Source organism: Vicia villosa, linkage group LG1 (genome assembly GCF_029867415.1).
Source record: "Vicia villosa cultivar HV-30 ecotype Madison, WI linkage group LG1, Vvil1.0, whole genome shotgun sequence".
Classification (NCBI taxonomy): Eukaryota; Viridiplantae; Streptophyta; class Magnoliopsida; order Fabales; family Fabaceae; genus Vicia; species Vicia villosa.
Genome location: NC_081180.1, coordinates 93,997,041 through 94,018,806, shown reverse-complemented (window position 1 = coordinate 94,018,806; position 21,766 = coordinate 93,997,041). Strand labels below are relative to the sequence as shown.

Genomic DNA, 21,766 nt, shown 5'->3' with positions numbered 1-21,766 from the left:
TCCATTTTCCTCCCGTCCAAACTTGCATACAAAGTATGCTAGTTGAAAGTTGCATATTACAATCGAAGACATTTTATACATGAGAGTAGCTTTGTTTCATTTTTGCATGAGTTGGTGTGGGGCTTTAGTTTGACAGCCTCTCACTTAACCTTTTCCCTTTGTTTCTACACGACAAAGAATAATAATAATATATTGCATCTGATGCAAATACATTTTTTCTGTCTTGTAAATAAGAGCACCTCAATTTACCATACAATGCAGGGTGCAATGATGAAAAAATTATTAATGAATGAGAGAAATTGTACACAGTTCTCAAAGTCAAGCTGAAACAACTCTAACTGACATAACTAATTCAAACTGAACAGAGAAAGTGCATTCACGCACATTTACTTCAAGAGTATCCTTACATATATGAAGCATAAGAGAAGTGATTCCCAACAATTTCTACAGTACAAAACTCACCAATCTTCCGTCTATGTTATTTCCTCTTATATCTACCAAAAATCACAAAAGAATGAATGAATTTTAGTTCATGACAATAATTATAATTCATATTTAATACATATAAATTACACTATCATCATTCATCTCTTGAACACCATTTTTCCATGTTCATCCTTATCAAAAAGACGCTCAATCAATGCATCCCAGCTTTCGTCTGCCCTACTCTTATTGGTTGAACTAACAGAAAACTCGGCTTCTGACTTTCTCGAACTCTCCTCTCCCTCATCATCAAAAGTTCCGTATTGTGATGGTGGATTAAAAGCGTGTGGAACATGTAACGTTTTCGCCCTTTGTAATGCTGCTGTGTACTCTTGGTTGTGTCTGTCCATTGTTTCCTGGCGCTCCATGATTTGCTTCGCAGGTACTTTCATGGTATTATCTTTCTCCAGCATCAACTGCAATTGGCAAAGATGTTGTCAAATATTAAATAGTGTCAAATTAGTCGAATTTGATTGATTCCGTACATTTAAAGCCCTTTGAGCCTCTTTCTCTATCCAAATAATGGCATGATCTGATGTAGCGTTGCAAGAAAGAACTATATGCTCAAACCTTCCATCTACTGGCACTGCCGTTTTCACAACTGGAGGAAACCTTCCGCATCTGCGTAGAAACGGTGTTAAGAAATGAAAAGCCAAACGAAAAAGGATATATAAGCTTAGTTTTAAAAGTAACCGTATAAACAAATGCTAGACAATCAAACAGATACGTTGTTATTATTGTATTTCTTTGTGGAATCCTTAGCCATACCTGAAAGGCTTTCTCTCAACAATGTGGTAAAGGCGACCAGGTGCATATAGTCTCCTTGGATCTTTCAGCATCTTCTCCTCCGATATACATGTATCCCTCAAGCACTTCAAGCACAACAAGCACGGCAAACTACCAATCCAAGAAAACAGCATTAAAATTACAACGACAATCATTTCTGTTTTCCACTTAACTGTTGAGTGTTGACAGTTTCTCAGACTTAAACATATAGAACATATACTTGAGACTTATATAACAAGAATGATAATAACAAAGTTAGTAGTAAATGGGATGCTATAACATACCATAACAGAGATTTGAATATATCTTCCAATGGGGTGGCTGTCCGTGGTAAGAAGTCATCCTGACCAAGGAAAAGAACAGTACGTTTCAGCATGAATCAAGTATAAGAGAGTATAAGCTGAAGTTTGTGATGCCGCATAACCTCATCGGTAAATTAAAAAAGGAATGAAAGAAGCACACTATACCAACAAATCCTCTAATTTATCATTCATCACATTCTGCTGGATGCAAAAATATTAAGAGGAATGCCAAAGATTTTTCAAGTAAGCGAATAAGATCTTGATAACTTGCCTGAAGCACAACAGAGTTTATGATATCCGCATATCTGACTGCCAAATTAAGCGACATACACCTAGCAGGAGCAATAGCATAACACCTAACTCTCTTCCTCTCAATGTTTCCAAGTCTATCCCGATTCTGCACAACCACCATGCTCAACATTGCAGCTACTCCCGATCCAAGCGAATGTCCAGCAAAAGTAAGAGTATAATTCGGATACTTCTCTACCAAATCCCTCAAAATATCACACTCAGCATCCAAAACCGTCCCAGCAGCTTTCAACAGTCCATTATGAACATATCCCCCATCAAACTTTCTCTTCCCCAATTTATTATCCAACAGAACAGCATAATCACCCTCCTTCGCCAAATTCAGTCCCCTTATAGCAAGAACTATATCCCCATGATCATGATCAAGATACAGAATATACGGCGGAGCCCTCCCGTGTGTATCTTTATACGTCTTTCTAAGTAATAACCAATCCGGGTTAATTCCATAACCACCAGGAGGTGCCCAAAGAGGGCTTCGAAGATCTTCTTCATACACAGATAAAATATATCGACAAAGACGCGGAACAGGCTCAAATTCTTCTGTTGTAGCAACCCCCCAAGTTTGACTGTCATGGCCTGCAGTATGAAGACATCTCTTCCAAGCCCAACGAACACAAGCTATACAATACACACATTCAACAAGAGGCAAGCCACAGAGAATTGACATTGTGTCAACAACCTAAGCATACTCAGTACTTTCTAAAATCAAATTGGTTTTACACCAAATGGCAAATATCCTGAACTTGGAAAATCTCTCAATAGTACTACTATTCTTAACTTCTTTGTGATAACTACTGTAGAAGTTGATTTATTCCACACTCGAAACAAAAACAAGCAAAGTACATGAATAAGGGACTATAGAGATTATACAATCGGAAATAATACAAAAAAGGGTCTAATATGAATTTGATGAATATCAAAATAGGAAACAGAGATGGCTTACAGGCAAACCCAGAAACTCAAGGAATCAAACTTGATAATTTCATCCAAAAACGGAGGCTTTGATCAGAAATTCGAAATTGGAGAAACGTGGGTTATTCTCAAAGTAGTGCCCAGAAAACCAAAGGATCAAACTTTTGGGTTTTTCTCACACATGAACCGTTGACGAGCTGGTGAGAGATCTAGTGTAATGGAGGTACATCCACATTGAGCTTGAAGGAGAGGTCAATGGAAGATGTAAATCTAAAATTGAGAAATTTTTTGCATGGACTTTATTAAAAATTTACAAGTTTATTTATTTATTTTTATATAAATTTTTATTTATGAATTTCTTAAAATATATTTTAAAAATAATTTATGCGGTAAACAATATTATTTTGGGTCATATAATATTCATTGTATTTTGACCGCTTCGTATTGATTAAATAAAGATGATAAATAAACAAAAAAATTGATTTAACTCAATAATTCATGAATATTATTAATGTGTTATCGTTGTTATAAATTTAAAATGAAGAATAATGATATGGAAAAAAAAGATATGCACTGACAGTGTAAAATAGTTTTACACTGTCAACCAATGACAATCATGAATTAGGATAAGTCAGACTGGAAATTTTAAAAAATTTATATGACATAGAAGAACGTTATATTCTAATTGAATGACAGTGTAAAATTCTTTTACCCTGTGCATTTAAACTCTAATGATATTTATAATATTAATTAATAAAATAATAGAATTAAGAAAATAATTAAATGTATTAAAAATAGAAAATAATTATATTTATAACAGTTTTCTATTACAAATAAAATGTCTATTACAAATTAAATAAGATAATTATCACAAAATAGAAAATATAACTATAATATTAACATATTTATACTATCTATATAATAATTGGAATGTAATTATATACTAATACTAATAGTCTACTACTATGTGATGCACGAATAAATATTATTAAATTATTATTTTTATTAAATATATATTTAAAAAATCATTTGAGTATTTTAAATTGATTGTGTTTCTTATAAAAATTATTCTGGACTGGGCCGAGCAGGCCCAGCTCTTCTCACTAGCCGAGCAGGCCCAAGTCATTTGGGCCCATTTACTGGATAACCGTCAAGAGTTATCCACGCGCGAAGACCACGCGTCACGCAGCGGAGGATTCGGTCAACCATCTTCGAACCCTACGCTATGCTCACCCAGAACGTGAGTCTCCTGCTGACTCAGCCCTAGCACGGGACGTTCTGGCAGTTCCCTAGCACGTGGGCCTCCAGTTGGATTTGGCCCAATTAGGGAACCTTGGTCCAGCGCTAGGGGCTATAAATACCCTCTTTCACTAGAGGGTCGGGTATTCCATTCTTCACTCTCAACCCTCATTCTCTGATAGCTACTAACTTAAGCATCGGAGAACCTTGCAGGTACCCCCCATCTTGCTCTCCAAGCCAGATTTCGCTGCCTTGACGATTCATCTGATCAGGCACGATCAGTAACGTGTCAAGTGGAAACCAAGGGACAGCCGCCTCCCCGGTTCCCATGGGCACTGGCCGACCACCATTCGGTCTTATGACCGGCAGAAACTCCTCTCCCCGTCAACCTAAGCGTGCGAGGAGTCTACCGTCGAAAACCATTGCTCGTGCTCTTGCTCGGCTAACCTCCTGGTTGAAGTCATCACCCTTACAAGACTAATGACTTGGGGGGCTCCTGTTCTGGACTGGGCCGAGCAGGCCCAGCTCTTCTCACTAGCCGAGCAGGCCCAAGTCATTTGGGCCCATTTACTGGATAACCGTCAAGAGTTATCCACGCGCGAAGACCACGCGTCACGCAGCAGAGGATTCGGTCAACCATCTCCGAACCCTACGCTATGCTCACCCAGAACATGAGTCTCCTGCTGACTCAGCCCTAGCACGGGACGTTCTGGCAGTTCCCTAGCACGTGGGCCTCCAGTTGGATTTGGCCCAATTAGGGAACCTTGGCCCAGCGCTGGGGGCTATAAATACCCTCTTTCACTAGAGGGTCGGGTATTCCATTCTTCACTCTCAACCCTCATTCTCTGATAGCTACTAACTTAAGCATCGGAGAACCTTGCAGGTACCCCCCCATCTTGCTCTCCAAGCCAGATTCCGCTGCCTTGACGATCAAAAATTATTAACAATTTAATAGTTTTTGTTTTATAAATAATTAATAATATATATTTTTAAATTTTTACAAACTAACTTATCTTAAATATGTAAATAATAGAATTTAAAATTCAAGATAAGTAGGCAACCAATGACTAAAAAGAAAAGAATAATAAATAAATAAAAAGAAATCATAAAAGCATAAGAAAGAAATAGAAACACATCATTAAAAGATTAGAAACGAAATAAGATTTTTTTTTTTGAATAACCACATTTTTTTAAAAAATTTTAAAAATAACAAGTATTTCAAATAAATTACACAAATGTCCATTTTTTAAAAAAAATAACACGTTGTCGCCAGGGGGGTGGCGACAACACTCCAATATCAATGATGTCGCCAATGGGCCTGGCGACTATGTACAAATGCTTAGTGTTGTCGCCACCCCCCTGGCGACAACACCTCCCCTTTATTTTATTTTTTTCAATTTTTTTATATTATTTTTTTTAGCTGCATACAGTTGTCCCGATCGCCGTCTTGGATGGCGACAACACCTAATTGTGCAATAAATGATCTTCCAGTGGTCCCAGTCGCCTCATTGGGTGGCGACAACACCTAATATTTTTGCCTATATATAGCAGCCCATCATGCAATCAATCTTCATTATTTTCTCCTTCAATTTTTCCATTTTCACTTCACATTATTGATTATGTCTCGCATAAGGCCGAACTCATGGCAACGAACATCATCCAGCTGTCTTGTGCCAGCGTCGGAATATAAGAGATGTTATGGGCATGTAATTTTTTCCCCGGTCAAACCCCCTATGGCGGTGACGTTTTGGAACATCCGCGACTTCAACAACCTGAAGCGGACTCTGATGTCACAGTTAGAAGGGGAGTACAGTCCAGGGGAAGAAATAAAAAGGATTCAGAGGCTTGATACTGGAACAAATAATGGACGGAATAGATGACATTGTTTTAGCCGCTATAATTTCCTAGATTTTAATTGTTTGTTGTGTTGTTTGTTGTGTTGTTGTGTTGTCTTTTCAAATGTTTCCTTTAGGTAAAAAGCTTTGAAGGCGCCGCGGGCACCCGCCTTTCCTATAGCGAGAATTCTAGAGGTCAAGGACGACTCACAAATTTTGTAGACCCAGAATGCATTGAGGGACTGTCGACTCAAACACAAGAGGAACCAAATAGAGGGGGGCGTCGTCGCAGGAATAGGGGAACACTCCCGACTCGTGATTCTTTGACACGAGTTATTAGACAACTTGAGTGCGGATCGTACCATGGTCCACGTGGCGGTCAATAGAAATTTTATTATTATCGTTAATGTATTTTGTGTTTTTTTAATTTTAATGTATTTTTTTAATTTTAATGTACTTTTTTAATTATGATTAATGGTTAATGTATTTGGTACTTTTTATTTATTGATATTATTTTTCCAAACTAAAAATATAGTTAAAAATAATAGGTAAAAAAAATAATATAAAAAAATTGAAAAAAAAATAAAGGGGAGGTGTTGTCGCCAGGGGGGGGCGACAACACCTGTTTTTTGCATGCATTCGCCAGGCCCATTGGCGACAACAATATAGGTTAAGTGTTGTCGCCACCCCCTGGCGACAACGTGTTTTTTTTTCAATAAAGTTGCTATTTTGGTAATTTATTTGAAATATTTGTTATTTCTGGAATTTTTTTAAAAAAATTGGTTATTAAAATTAAATTCACGAAATAATATAAAAATTTAATATAATTTAAAAAGACTTAAAGTCTATGACAAATAATTATGTTTTATTTAATAATAATTAGTGGAAAAAATAGTTACAGAAAAAAAAAGAAATGAATATTATTTTAGAGACCAATAATATTTTTATTAATATGAGTGAGTGGTGTGGTAAAGAAAGAAGTAAAATAAAATAAGATTGAGATGGTGATCAATGATTGGTACGTAGTGAAAGAAGGAGTAAAATGAATTAGTGGTATATAAATGATTTTTATAATAATTGTGTTGCTAATTTAAATCATAAAGCAATCGTTTTATTTAATTATTTAATATAAAATTTATATAAAATTAATAAATAGTTTACTTATATGAAATATATGTTAGTTTATTAATGAAAAAAAGAAAGAAAGAAATGAAACATTAGAGAGGTAGAATTGTAAAGCAATAATAAAAATATAAAAAAATTATAAATGATATTAGATAGATGATAAAATTGGTAGAGCTCAAAAAAATAATCTACTTTACTATATAAAAAGTAATTACCACCATTATTACATTATTAACCAACTAAAAACGTTTAAGAGAGTTAATTTCAAGGGTAAACATGTAATTATCGCATCATTAAATTATTATTTTCGAATGCTTTGAATTTATTAATAATTACTTTAACTATCATTATTGTTATGTCCGCTAATCTCTAATATCCATACTGAATATAATAATAATTATTACACTGAATCTCTATTTTAATGAAAATATATTAATTATTCTAAACCCAACTTTATTAGGCGTAGGCGTGCAGACACAATTTCATATACCAACTAGTCGGAGACCTGTGCTGTCGCCGGGGTGCATTATTTGTGGTGTAATATTTTATAAACGATACAAAAAATGTTAAGTAAAGAAGTTTGACCAAATTGCATACATAAAATGGAAATTAACCATCTAAAAAAAGTTTTACTAATAAGATATTAGTAGTATAAAAATTAGGTTCTAAGTTAAAATAATTATCCACAAAAAAAGGTTTAAGATAGGTCAACACGGGTATGTATGCAACACGGGTATGTATGCATTGTGTTGGTAGTGACCAATAAGATTAAAAAAGAAAATTTTTGAAAAAAGGGTCCAATGAGATGGAGAAAGAAAAAAAAAATTTGATATTTGAAAATAAAGATTTTACTTTTCAAATAAAAGTCATTGTTGATTAAAATAAAATATGCATTGTGTTGATAGTAACCCGTAAAATTAAATATTTTATTATTGTATTTATGTGCTAATTTTGTGTGTAATATCCATTAATCATTAAGAGAGTTATCAAACAATTGTGTTAATGTGTAAAATAACAATTGTGTTAATGTGTTAAATATTCAAAAGTATCAAAATAATATTAAGATATTTGTTAATTTTTTTAAACAAAACATTATTAATTTTTTTAAGTATTCTCAATTTTTATTAATAATTTTTTAAAAGAAAATAATTTATTAATATTTTGTAATTAATTATAATGGCCTGTTGTAACTAATTATAATTATAAATTGAACACATTCTTAGAAGAGAAAAGTTATTAATGTGAGAAGCTATACTTATAACCCATAGCAAAAGTGTGTATAGTCTGGAGTTGAAAACTAACATACAAAATGTTCATTATTAGTATAATCTAAAAGATACACACTTTAGCTCACTAAATATATAACATAATCCAGAAATATAGTCTCACAGCAGTAGTTCATGGTTGGCCTATCATCAAACATGTTATGTTATTAGGATATGATTAATTCTTCATCTACACTAAAAGTCAAAGAACAATGATTAAACATCAACTTATAAAAAGCATAAACAACATCAACAATCTACAATATAGTTACAAACTAACCACCAGAGACAAATTTTTCTTTCAAAATCTATTGTCACACAGAGTGAGTTATATCTCCTGCCAAAATGATAAAATAATTGATTTATTCCGAAACTGATAATGTTCAAGACCTTAGGCATGTAAATGCAACAACACGCATCCAAAAAAGAAAAGGACTAACAATCATAGCACATAGCACATAGACAACAATTCTCCAAGCAAGACATTCTTTTTATCTTTTAAAAAGCATTCAATTAAACTTCCAGTCCATTCATCTGGATCAAAACTCAATAACTGTTTCAACATCGGCTCAAATTTTATCTGCAGCAAAACAAATATTTATCATATTTAGTACATCAGAACACTGCTAGTGTAAATATATGTTTTTTCCTTGGAACACTTTATTAAGTGGGATTGTGACATCTTCATTCATATAAGTTTTTATTTGTAGTGTTTGAAATCATGGCGAGCCGCCGCGTGGTAAAAGCTTTACTTCGGAGCTTGAACAAATTCACCGCGATTCCAAACAGGCACGGGCGACTTTCTTTTTGTTTTCAAAGCTTGGCTCTTTGTATTTCTAATTCTAACTTGCCTATGGTACCCAAGTGAACTTCGTATGGACCGCGATTCTCAATGTCCTTGCGGTTGCCCACAAATGTGATAGGACAGTGTCAGACGATACACCAGCCGCTCCATGCACTTGGATTGCCATGTCAAGTACCATTAATCTCATTTGTGGTGCAGCTACCTTAGCCATTGCAATTATCCCTCAAGCTTTTTTGTTTCCATATCGATCAAGCTGGTCTGCGGCTTCCAACACAAGTAATCTAGTTTTCTCTCGCTCGACTCGGCACTGAACAACAACAGTTCGATATAAGTTAGCAAAGATCGAGTAAAAAGTGAAACGAAAGGAGAGTTTTGTTTTTGGCTTTCTCACAATAATACCTTGGCCAAATCTGAAATAAATGAGCCATGTTGAGAAATCATTTTCCCAAAAGCTTTCCTACCAAGAGCTCTATGAGCCATCAGTTGCATTCCTCGCTCAGCAGCGCCTATCAATCTCATACAATGGTGCAACCTTCCAGGACCTAGCCTAGCCTGCAAGATACGCATCACTAACTGAGGAAAAATATGCTTTTTCATACATCAGAAAGTTAAAGAAATGTTTTTTTAACTTACTTGAAATATCTAATAGCTTGAACTCTGTTTACAGAACAACTCATGCATCAGGTTTCTTTTTGAATAATTTTATGCTATGTCACTTAGATGCATAAGTGCTGCAATGCAACTATTACAAAACTCATGTTGAATTGGAGTTGTGTTTATTGGATGGCCCCTATATACCTCAGTACTGCAACTATTGATAAGTAGTGCACAATCATGAAATACCTTACAAACCATAACTAGGAAAACAGAGAAATGTTAATGGTGAAAAACACATTATGCATAAACATAGAAAAATGGCAGTAAAACAAAATGGTAGCAACTTAAAGTCATCATTTTCATCCAGTATCTTCACAAAATAATGAGTTGAACCATCCCTCGTAAATACAAAATACATAAACAAATATATACAAGCAGAGAAATGCTACAAACATAAAAAAATATATGAGTGAGAAAGATACAAATGCGAAGAAAATATAAGACTGATGAGAAAATTTCTCACCCATAGTTCCTTGTAGTCTTCTTCATCAGTGGAATCATTAGCGGCATCCATCGCAGAAGTATAGAAATCATTGATTGAAGTTAAAGGCAATGAAATGTTGTGTAATATATAACCATTGAACCTTGTCATGTATGATTCCTCACCAAAACTCATATGTAGGCAATGAAATGATGTGTAATATATAACCATTGAATCTTGTATAAGAAAACGTATTGAATAAGAAAGCCATTCCTCATCCCCAAATTTACTCCAAAGCATCTTCTGCTAAATCTCTGTTTGATAACTTCCAATTTCCAATCCCCGTAACCATACAAAATACATATACGATAAACAAAATTAAAAAAAGAGGGCTGGAAAAATGAGCAGAAGTATCTTACAGTGGCAGTTGCGGTTTCAGTTGCGGTTACAGAATTGAAAATCAATTCAATTAACGATACAATCTACATCCAAGTTAAGCCCCTATTTAAAAGTAGTTGTATAGTTATAGACAACAATCCTTGTAGAGGTCTCATAAAATGAAAATAGATAGTTTGAAATTATGATTACAAACCAAAGCCTCAAAGCAAATTAAAGCATGCTTTTTATCCAAAATTTATTTCATTTTATTCACCTATAACCTCAAAGCAAGCCCCTAGCATTTCAGAAGTTCTGAGTAAAAAAAAGGCATCTCATAAGTTCTATACACAACTAACTTATATTGAAATGCCGAAGCAGACTTTACAGGAAAATTTAATCGGTAACGTTTGCAACCCGAAATAATCTTGAATAAAATCACAATCACAAAACAATTTGGCAACAAACATAACAAAATATACTTGATACAAACTCCACCAAACAAATCGAAACAAACACAGATCTGAACCTAAAAGAATATATAAATATAAAATAAAAAAACTCACAGCAAAAAAATAGAGAAAAAGGTGAAAATCATCAGAGAGAACCTACAAGGAGTTGACGAAGCTCTTGCTGCGTTCCATGGAAACTTCATCGAAGGTTGTAGCGGAGTTGTTGTGAAACGTCGTCGTTGGATGCTCCAACGTCGTGGCTAGCTATACTAGAAACGTAACAAACTCAACTAACTAACCAATAAGTGACTTGGATCGTCTCCAAATGTCATAAATGTATAAAGTTCAATGGCACAATACATAATCAATCAGAAAATGGAAGGAAATTATTTTCTGCTAGGGTTAGGAGAAGATGGATGAGTTGATGAGTAGAGAAAGAGATAGAGAGAGAAGTTTAGGGTTCACAAAACAGATCTTAAAAGAGAGTATGGGAGAAAGTGAAAATTTAAAATTTAAAATTGTGCTAGAAACAAAGGGTGTTATGGAGGGAAAGTAGATTAAATCAAGTTGGACCAATGAGAATGTAACACTTGTTGAAAAATGTGAAAATTTTGTGTTGTATTTAGTTGATTACGAAAATGCCTTTTTTCTTTTGTAAATGCAATTTGTGCAAGGGACAAATCGGTCAGATTGGTCAATCTCTTAGTAAATGTTTGTATAGTAGATAAACCTTTTCATATTATTTGCAAACACACTATATCTCTTTCAATTACAAATACTAATAAATACCATTTTCCAAATACATTTTTTATAGTTTCCAATGTCTTTCACTATTTCCATTAACACCTAAACCTATTTAGTTGCAGCAGTCTAATTAATTAAATTTTTTTATTGGAATATGAAAAACATTGCAACACGTTTTAGTCTTTCCAATGCATTGGAACCTTCAGTTTTGAAAAACCCTAAACCCTTTCAATTTCTTCCCTCCATCTATAAAGTCAGACTCTTCAAGGAACATGCTGTCACTATTCTTCATTTTATTCTGTCCACTTCTGAGGTTTATTTTCTTCCTCCTTCCCCCATTTTCCCGTCTTCCTCTCTTTCAATCAATATTTTTTTGTTCCTTCTGTTGTTAGACTACTCTATGTCATGATGCTGATGTTTTTTTTCCTTCTATGTTGTCACTAAACAGATTATGATCCGAAAATTTAGCTCCGTTAAGGACATTAACGATTCAAAGGAAACATGGAGATTGACCGTTCGAGTTGTTGATTTATGGAGTGTTATCAACAGCAAACCTGTCCATCAGACTCTTTTATATTATTCAGTTCCATTCTATCAAGCAGAAAATTTCTTTCCATCTTCCTTCCCATCATTTTTTCGTCTGCAAGCTTTCTTTGCACGGAATAGTTATTGTTCTTCTCTTTGTGATTCTTTAGTTTTTTATGGATTTTTTAGGGCTTCTTCTAATCTTCTCTTCGTGATTCTTTGTTTTTTTATGGATTTTTTAGGGCTTCTTCTAAAGTTCCTGATGTTGAGATCATAAATGAAGAACATGTAACATTAGCTCAATTTGCATTTTATCTAAAAGGTCTCTTCAACCTCTTTCATTCATTCATTATTAGTATTATTTCCATTAACAAACATTTTAATTATGTTGTTCTGAAAATTTTGTTGTTTTTTTTTTCTTTTAGGAAAATTAGGGCGAGGAAGAGTCTTTGTGTAATTTCAGAGAGTATGTTACTGGCTTTCTTCGAGTAATCATACTTATATATTCTTACTCTTTATAGTTTATAATATATGAATTTCAATTTTGATTTTTCTGTAGTAACTTAATTAACTAAATTATATTATATAACATTTACAGAACAATTATTGATCAATGTTTTGCTCTGTTGGAGATGAAACTAACGTCCGCTTCGTTCTTTTCCGCGAGGATGAACTCTGTGTCCTCTATTACTTTTTTGTTCGCGGTCATTTTAAAGTAACCAATTTAATAGATATATATCATCATAGTTCTAAATTAATTTTGAATAAAATAATTTTTGGTAAATTAATGAACTAATTGTTTATAATGTGCAAATTGGAGCACATGAAAATAAAAGAGGTAGCATGTCAAGCCAAAGAGAGTAAAGTCCTAACATTTTGTTGTTGTTTGTTTTTGTTTTTATCGTGTTTCAAATAGAAAAAGTGGGGCGCTACATTTTTCTTATTTTAGGTTAATTTGATTTTTATACATTAACTAATAAAATTAATTTATTATTTCTCTTATAATGATAATTAATTAATCATATTGAATTTAAATTTAAGTTTTAAAATTTGTTCTCTTTTCAATACAATTTTTCCTCTTCTCATGGTCTTGGTTACTGGTTAGTGTTGTCATGATTTCTATTCCAAAATGTAACTCTACTGTTATAAAATGTATCTCTTTGCATTCTACTATTTTAAAATAAATAGGCAACAATAACACAATCTCTTTATTCCAAAAATAAATAAATTGAAATATAGAAAGACATAATTACCTTGCATGTTATATTTATTAATTGAAATTTATTCAAATTCATGAATAGTATTTTTTTCTAAACACAAGCAAATGATAATATCATTATTGCTTACACCGATTACATTAATATGATTACTTCCGAGAATCCTAAAAGAGGACAAGGCAATATGGAGTAAATTCATATGCTTGAGATATCATGAACTGAAGATAAAAGTGTTAGCCGCTAGCAAGGATCTCCTAAATCGGGATGATTCTAGATGGTGGAGAGACATTGTTCTTAATGACTACAAAGAGGAGGCCTTAGGCGATGGGTTCAACGATCGGATCAAATGCGACTTAAAGCAAGGTAATAATGTTCTCTTTTGGCATAGTGTTTGGTTGGTAGACCAACTGCTACGTGTTTACTTCCCACTCTTGTTTGATTGTACAACCAATGAATTATGTGCGGTGAAGGACATACTTAATCCGAACAATGGTAACAATTCGTGGAATTGGGAAGCCATCTTCGGTGATGAGGTTTTGATTCACTTGGTACCGAACGTCACTTTAATCAACTTGTCCGTAACGAGCAAGGCAATTGGTGACGAAATTAGGGATTTAATTGAGCTTCTTCAAGGTGTTGTGTTGGACATAACGGCTAAGGATGATTTCCATTGGAATCTCACCTCTAACGGAGTCTTCACGGTGTCTAGTGTCTCGCACTTGATGTCAAGTGCAAAAGAGATAGCTTGGCCAAACTCCACAATCAAGCTATTGGATGTAATTTGGAAGACAACGATTCCGGCAAAGATCAAGATTTTTTCGTGGAGATTCTTCATCAAAAGACTACCGCTTAAGGATCAACTTGTTAATAGAGGTGTGTCTATCTTATCTTCCATTGATTGCCCTTTTTGTTCTATTTATCCGGAATCTTTGGATCATCTTTTCTACCAATGCCATGTAACAAAGGAGGTTTGGAATAGAATTTATTTATGGTTGGGTGATGATGCAATTTTTTCTCAAGAGGAATTCAAGCAATTCGGGAGTATTCAAGAAAAGGTGACAAACAACAACATAAAAGCTATTATAAACACAATTTGGTTAGCTTTTATTTGGTGCATTTGGAACATGAGAAACACAATTATTTTTGATAATGGCTCTTTTAGTCATGATGAGGTGATATCAAATATTATGTATTTTTCTTGGAGATGGATTATGATCGTACCTGATCAGAAGAATCGTCGTAGGCTGCTCGGACTGGATCTTCTAGGAAGGAGGAGGGGGGTGTACCTGCAAGGTACTCCAATGCCAAAGTAAGTTGACGAGCAAAGGAGCGCAAGTACTAGCTAAGAGTGAGTAAGAATTGAATACCTGACCCTCTAGTTAAAGAGGGTATTTATAGCCCCCAGCGCTGGGCCATGATCTCGCTATTGGGTTGGATTCCCAAGCCCAACTAGGAGACTGCCAGGTTTCCTGAGCGGAAATATCGGAGGTGCGTGTATGCCCTCTGTCCTGGTTAACCGCTCCGAAGTTCAAGGGAGACGCGGTCTTTTAGGAGCCACGTGGAATACATGTTGCTCGGAGGGTCGAATATGAAGGATCCCTGCGCGGAGCAGAGTCCTCGGCAACGAAGGCGTTCGCGGGGTCGTCAGTGCCGAGCATATCGGTGTCGTATGCTCGGACATCTTATCTGCGTAAGAGGGCCGTAGAGGAACGTGGGCCTCTGAGGTTTATTGGGCCGAAAATCATAGTGGGCCTAACCTTGGCCCAGTCCAGAACAGGAGCCCCCCAAGTCGGAGTTTTCTGGTCAAGAAGCTGTGACTTTACCTGATGCTCGGCCGGGGAGATGCTCGATGAGATGGCTCCTCGTCAACCAGATGTGCTCATGCAGAAGTGCTCGGAGGAACAGCCCGTGGAGGGACGAAACGCCGCGCGTGGGAGACACGCGCTGACGTGGCATAGGTAATGATGGCCTAGGGTCTAGGAGGCGGCGCTTGTCAGGAGAAGCGACGCTTCGCCTTCCGAGCCCTTTCCCTATAAAAGGGGGCGAATCCTCTCATTTGGAAGTTTCACTCTCTCTGTTTACCTGCTCGGCATCAGACAGGCGTTCTTCGGGAGATACTCTTCCAAATTGTTCACCATACCGAGAAGCTCATCCGGTCATCGTCATCATGTCTTCACGTAAGTTTGCTTCCCTCTTCGTTGCTTTATTCTTTTTCGTAGGGTTTGTGTGCTTTATTTTCGCGGTCGTCGTCGTAGACGTAGGCTGGAATCAACGAGCGATCGTTGTTTCCTCCTCGGGTTATCCCGGCGATGCCCGGGGGTTAGTATAGGTCGGTGGACCTGATGATGTGGCGTTGTCATGTCGCGTCATTTCGCGAGTCCTCGGCTGACGGGCGTCTTTCCTCGATGGGGGTTTAGCCGGGGGCTCCGCCGCTCCTGCTCTACCCTTTCGCTTGCATTGCGGTGGAAGGGTGGATTTGATGAACTGTCGAATTCACTTTCTCCCTTCTGCGTGCATGTGAATCTGATTCGAGCGCTAGCTCGGAGTCCGGCTCGGGATCTGATTCGTCGTGGAGTAGCGAGTCGGATGCCTCAACGGCCACAAGTTCAGACGTCGAGATCATCGAGGATCAAAATGCGCCCTCCCTGGCTGATGACGACCATGTTGATTCTCCTGGCCCGGACGCCGAGGGAGGGGTCTCCCCAATGCCCTTGTTTAGTTACGAATGCACGGTTGCGGCCGACTGGATAGCCGAGGAAGCCTTAACGGTCACTTCTCGATACACTGAGTCTCTAGATGGGGTCTTTACAGAAATCGAGGTTTTGAGAGAGGGCGAAGCGCCGAATTACCAAGTGACGTGCCCGTCTCAGGACGAGCGCATATGCTCTCGGTTCAACGGGGATGGCTTTGCGATGTACGAGTACGTGTTCAAGGAGCTCGGCTTCCGACTGCCCTTCTCCGATTTTCAGAAATCGATGATGGCGTTTCTAAACTTGGCGCCGTCCCAATTGCATCCCAATGCTTTTGCTTTTATGCGAGCATTCGAGATTGTCTGTGATTATTTGGGTATTGGTGCCACGACCGCTTTGTTCGGCCGGTGCTTTCGTGTTCAAAGACAGGCGGCAGACGGGCGATACGGTTGGGTCTCGTTCAAGAATGCCGAGCGGAAGCTCTTCGGGATGTACACTGACTCTGTGAAAGGTTTCAAGGATCGATACTTTGTCGTTCGTCCGCTCAGCCCGGCGGCTTACCATGACGTGTCGGATACCGTGGTCCTTCGTGACGCCGACGGGGAGTTAGTGAGGGGTGAGGACGGGCAGGTAGCAAGGGAATTCTGTACGAGGTTCCCGTTTTTCTGGTGGAAAGGTCACTTCTCGTCTCCCCCTAAACATTACGTTTGGGAAGATGGGGACCTGGACGAGCAAGACGCAGAGTCCTATTCGGTCCTATGCAAATATGTGGACAGCTTTACTATGTCCCGGTGGGTGACGAGGAATGGGAGTCCCGTATTGGACGAGAACGGTGTGTCGGTCGTGGAGCAGCGGCCTATTAATACTAAGGCTTTGCTATCTTGTCGGACTCCCGAGGAGACTCGGGCGTTGTTAGGTCGTGCTTATTCACCCCGCTTTCCGTTTTCCGTCCTGTGTCTTCGCTAACTCTTTTTATGTTTTCGTTTTCCGTCCTGTGTCTTCGCTAACTCCTTTTATTTTTTCTTCGCAGATGCCATGCCGGAGAAGGAGGACCCAGTCCTGAAGATGGCCCTGGATGCAAAGAGGAATCAGAAGAAGAAGAATCGGGGAACTGGTGCTGCGGAGAATTCGGCCTCGGCAGGCTCTCCTCGGGTGAACTTAGATGAGAGGTCCCCTAAGAGGCCTCGTCCTTCAGAGGGGGGACGCCATGAGCCGTCGCACTTGGGTTCCGAGCGTGCCTTCGTGTTGCCTCCCTGTTATAAGGACGGGGGTTATTTTGAGAAGTTCCCGCTGGTCACCTCTCCGGATGAAGCTCGTCGGATCGGTGAGATGGACCCCCCGTCCCTTCAGAAACAGCTGGCGTGCGACAGCGCCGCCGTGATGAGGGTCTTGGGGATGGCCCAAATGTTAGCGAATGGTGGCTCGGGTTCGGCCGAGGCTTTGAAGAAGGCGGAGGCTGCTAAGAAGACTGCCGAGGACAAGATAAAGACCATGGAGGCCGATCGCAAGGAGTTGAAGAGGAAGATCGATGCGGTTTTGAAGCAGAAGGACGGGGAGATTGCGGCGGAGAAGAAAAAGCTTGCCGACCTTCAGCTTGAGTGGGCTCCCTCGGCTGACGAGTCGTCAGATGTGGTCGTTCTGCGGACCAGGGCTGAATTCGTGGAGAAGATAGATGGCCTGAAGATAAGCCTGGCCGACATGGCTGAAGTCGGTTTCGAGCGTGCTGTTCGTCAACTGAGGCTTCTAAACCCTGGGTTGAAGGAAGATAATATCGGGCTTTCTTCGAAGATTGTGGATGGCGCATTGGTGCCCGAGTCTCCAGAGAGTGAAGAGTAGATAGTGGTCCTGGGCCTGCGTGCCCTTCTTCTTCGGCCTGCGTGCCATTTTATCTTTTGTTGGGTAATGCCCGGAGTACTTTGGGGGCCTGCGTGCCCGGCTTTATTGGTTGTAACTTTTGGATATCGTTGACCAAGTTGGTCGGCAATTTTAATGTTTTATAATTCTGCTTGCTTATATCTGTTTATCTGCACTTTCGGCGTTATCGTTGTATGCTTGTTCTTTTTGATAACTTTCCTGCTGTGCTCGTATGACGAGGTATTTCCCCTATACTTAGAGTATTTTGCGATTGTTCTAGGTAACTGATGGCTTGTGCTCGGATATGCCGGAGAGTCACCTGTATACTTGTGATATTATTGGTTTTGTGGACTATGCTCGGCCTAGATTGATTGCCCGGGCGTGTTGAGTACGGGCCGGGTGCGCAGAGCAGGTATGCGCTTTTAGCGAGCGCGAGACCGCGGTTGTGGCCAAGCGTTCGCGGCGTGAACGATCCCATCGCGAGCTAGGGTTCTGCCATGCAAGTACTTCCACGGGGGGTCTAGGTGTAGAATCCGCCGAGGGGTCGGTCCATCCATCCGACGAGAGGAATCGACCGTTGCTGTCGTGGAATACTCACGTTCGTACCGACGACGTGGATCCGTGCCCGTCTGTTACCTGAGTTTGGGTCAGAGGCCGGGCGTTTTAGCTTATGTTTAACTATAATAACGTCTGAGTTTTTCAGCATTCCAGGGTCGAGCAAGTTTTTCACCGAGAAGATTCTCGAGGTAGTAGGCGCCGTTCTCGGTTTTGTCATAAACTCGGTACGGGCCTTCCCAGTTTGGGGCTAGTTTGCCCTCGCGCGAGTCTTTCATGTTTCTGCGAAGTACTAGGGCGCCGATTTCAAATTCGCGCTTTATAACTTTGGCGTTATGGCGAAGAGCTATTTGCTGTTTTAGTTTAGCTTCTCGGAGGGCTGATCCTGCTCGGATCTCTTCCACCATGTCGAGTTCTTCCCTCATGGCCTCGTCGTTAAGTTCTTCCTCGAGGGGGGATTCGGTGCGCCGAGAAGGCTCTCGGATTTCTACGGGAATTACGGCTTCGGTGCCGTAGGTTAATCGGAAAGGAGTCTCGCCTGTGCTCGAATGGGGTGTCGTCCTATACGCCCAAAGCACACTATGTAGTTCTTCGACCCAAGCTTTTTTGGCTTCGCCGAGTCTTCTCTTTAATCCTCGGAGGATGACTCGGTTGGCTGCCTCGGCTTGCCCGTTCGTCTGAGGGTGCTCGACTGAGGTGAAGTGTTGTTTCGTGCCGAGCTTGGCCACAAACTCCTGGAATTTTTTGTCAGTGAACTGGGTGCCATTGTCGGTGATTATGGCCTGAGGGACCCCGAACCGGGCGAGTATGTTTCGTTTGTAGAAACGGAGCACGTTTTGAGATGTGATTTTGGCAAGCGCCTCGGCTTCTATCCATTTCGTGAAGTAATCGACGGCGACCACGAGATATTTATTTTGGTACGAGCCGACCGGGAACGGTCCGAGGAGGTCCATTCCCCAGGTGGAAAAAGGCCAAGGAGAGGAGAGGGATTTAAGCTCGTTGGGGGGCGCTAGGTGCATGTCGGCATGCCGCTGACATTTGTCGCATTTCTGAACATGCTCTTTGGCGTCCTGCTGCATAGTCGGCCAATAATAGCCGGCTCTGAGGGCTTTCCTCGCCAGCGACCGGCCGCCGAGATGCTGGCCGTTAATCCCTTCGTGAAGCTCTTGCAGTACTTCCATTGCCTGCGAGCCGTCGATGCATTTAAGAAGGGGAATGGAGAAGCCGCGCCGATAGAGTTTATTTTCGATGACTGTGTACGAGCAGGCTCTCCTCTTAATGGCTGAAGCTTCCTTCGGATCATCGGGGAGCTCGTCGTTCATGAGGTATTTGTATACCGGAGTCATCCAGCAATGGGCGTCTCCGATGGCAAACACTTGTATGGTCTGCGCGTTTTTGCCTACGCTTGGATCGGACAAGATTTCTTGTATCACCGACTTGTTCCCTCCCTTCTTTCTTGTGCTTGCGAACTTGGATAAGAGGTCGCCCTCGAGTTGTGTTCCCGAGGGATGTGTGCGACGTCTGCCTTTGTGAATCCTTTCATCTTTTCTTTGACGAGCGATAGATACTCGGCTAGCGTGTCGTTTTTGGCCTGGTAATCGCCGCTAACTTGGGACGCGACCAGTTGAGAGTCGGTATAAATCATGACTTCCCGAGCGCCCACGTCCTCGGCGAGGCGTAGGCCCGCTAGGAGGGCTTCGTACTCGGCCTGATTGTTCGATGTGGTGAAGGATAGGACTAAGAATACTTCGATGACGAGTCCATCGTCGTTCTCCAAGATGATACCGGTCCCGCTGCCCGCGTGGCTTGAGGCGCCATCAACATAGATGGTCCACTTTTTCTCGGTGGGTGTTGGGAAGTTGGAGATCGTCGTCATCTCGGCCACGAAGTCGACGAGTGCTTGGGCTTTTAACGCTTTCCTGCCCTCGTATTGTATGTCGAATTCGGACAGTTCGAGGGACCATTTCAGCATTCTCCCGGCCATGTCTGGTCGGCTGAGAAGTTGCTTGATCGGTTGGTCTGTCCGGACGATGATAGTGTGGGCGAGGAAGTAGTACCTCAGTCTTCTGGCGGCCGTTATTAGGGCCAGTGCGATTTTTTCTATCTGTTGATAGCGGACCTCGGGCCCTTGTAGGGCTTTGCTAGTGAAGTACACTGGCTTCTGCCCGTCTTCCGTTTCTCGGATCAGGGCCGCGCTGGCCGCCTCGCCTGAAACGGCCAAGTAGAGATAGAGAACCTCGTTGCTGTCTGGTCGGGATAGCACCGGGGGTTTGGAGAGCACTTGTTTGAGGTGGGATAATGCTTGTTCGCATTCCTCGGACCACTCGAAAGCTGCTTCTTTCCGAAGAAGCTTAAAGAATGGGAGTGCATGCTGGGCGGATTTCGCGACGAAGCGGGATAATGCCGTGAGCATTCCGTTGAGTACCTGGATGGATTTTTTGTTGGTGGGGGTAGGGAGGTCTGAGAATGCTCGGCACTTATCGGGGTTGGCCTCTATTCCTCGTTCTGTTAAGTAGAAACCGAGGAATTTGCCTGCCCGTACTCCGAAGGTACACTTCTCTGGATTGAAGCGCATCCTGCAGGACCTGGCCTGCTTGAAGACCCGCTCGAGATGTAGTGTGTGGTCGGAGTCTTCTCGATATTTGACGATCATGTCGTCCATATATACCTCGAGCGTGTCGCCGATTTCTCCTCGGAAGACCTTGTTCATCATCCGCTGGTAGGTTGCCCCGGCGTTTTTGAGTCCGAAGGGCATTACGTTGTAGTAATAGTTGCCCGATTCGGTCATGAAAGCCGTGCATTGCTTGTCGCATTTCGCCATGGGGATCTGGTTGTAACCAGAATAAGCGTCCATGAAGGACAACAGTTTGTAGCCGGCCGAGTTGTCGACCAGTCTATCGATATTAGGTAAAGGGTAGGCGTCCTTTGGACATGCCCGGTTAACATCAGTATAATCAACACACATTCTCCATTTTCCATTAGATTTTTTAACAAGTACAACATTTGAGAGCCAAGTTGAATACTTGGCCTTGGAAATAATTCCACAACGCCCGCCAACCACTCTTTACTTTGTGATCCCGCTAAGATCACATGTATTTAAGGGGGTTTTGACAATTAATGGGTTATAATCGATGCAGTTCGTTTGTATAATATAACATTAAAGGTAGGTTTTATAAATAAGTGGAAATTAAAGGGTTAGTGTGAGGTTACATAAA

At 40.0% G+C, this 21,766-nt stretch overlaps 1 protein-coding gene across 1 annotated transcript; it reads right to left on the bottom strand.

The window, feature by feature from the left end:
* Window positions 1-358: 358 nt before the first annotated feature.
* LOC131612627 (uncharacterized) lies at window positions 359-3,078 on the bottom strand. The gene is made up of 5 exons (XM_058884391.1): window positions 1,843-3,078; window positions 1,554-1,612; window positions 1,252-1,380; window positions 969-1,104; window positions 359-899 (listed from the first exon to the last, which is right to left on the bottom strand). Exons 1-5 carry the CDS (start codon window positions 2,545-2,547, stop codon window positions 585-587), a joined length of 1,344 nt encoding a protein of 447 aa, XP_058740374.1. The 5' UTR covers window positions 2,548-3,078; the 3' UTR covers window positions 359-584.
* Between the last annotated feature and the right edge of the window lie 18,688 nt (window positions 3,079-21,766).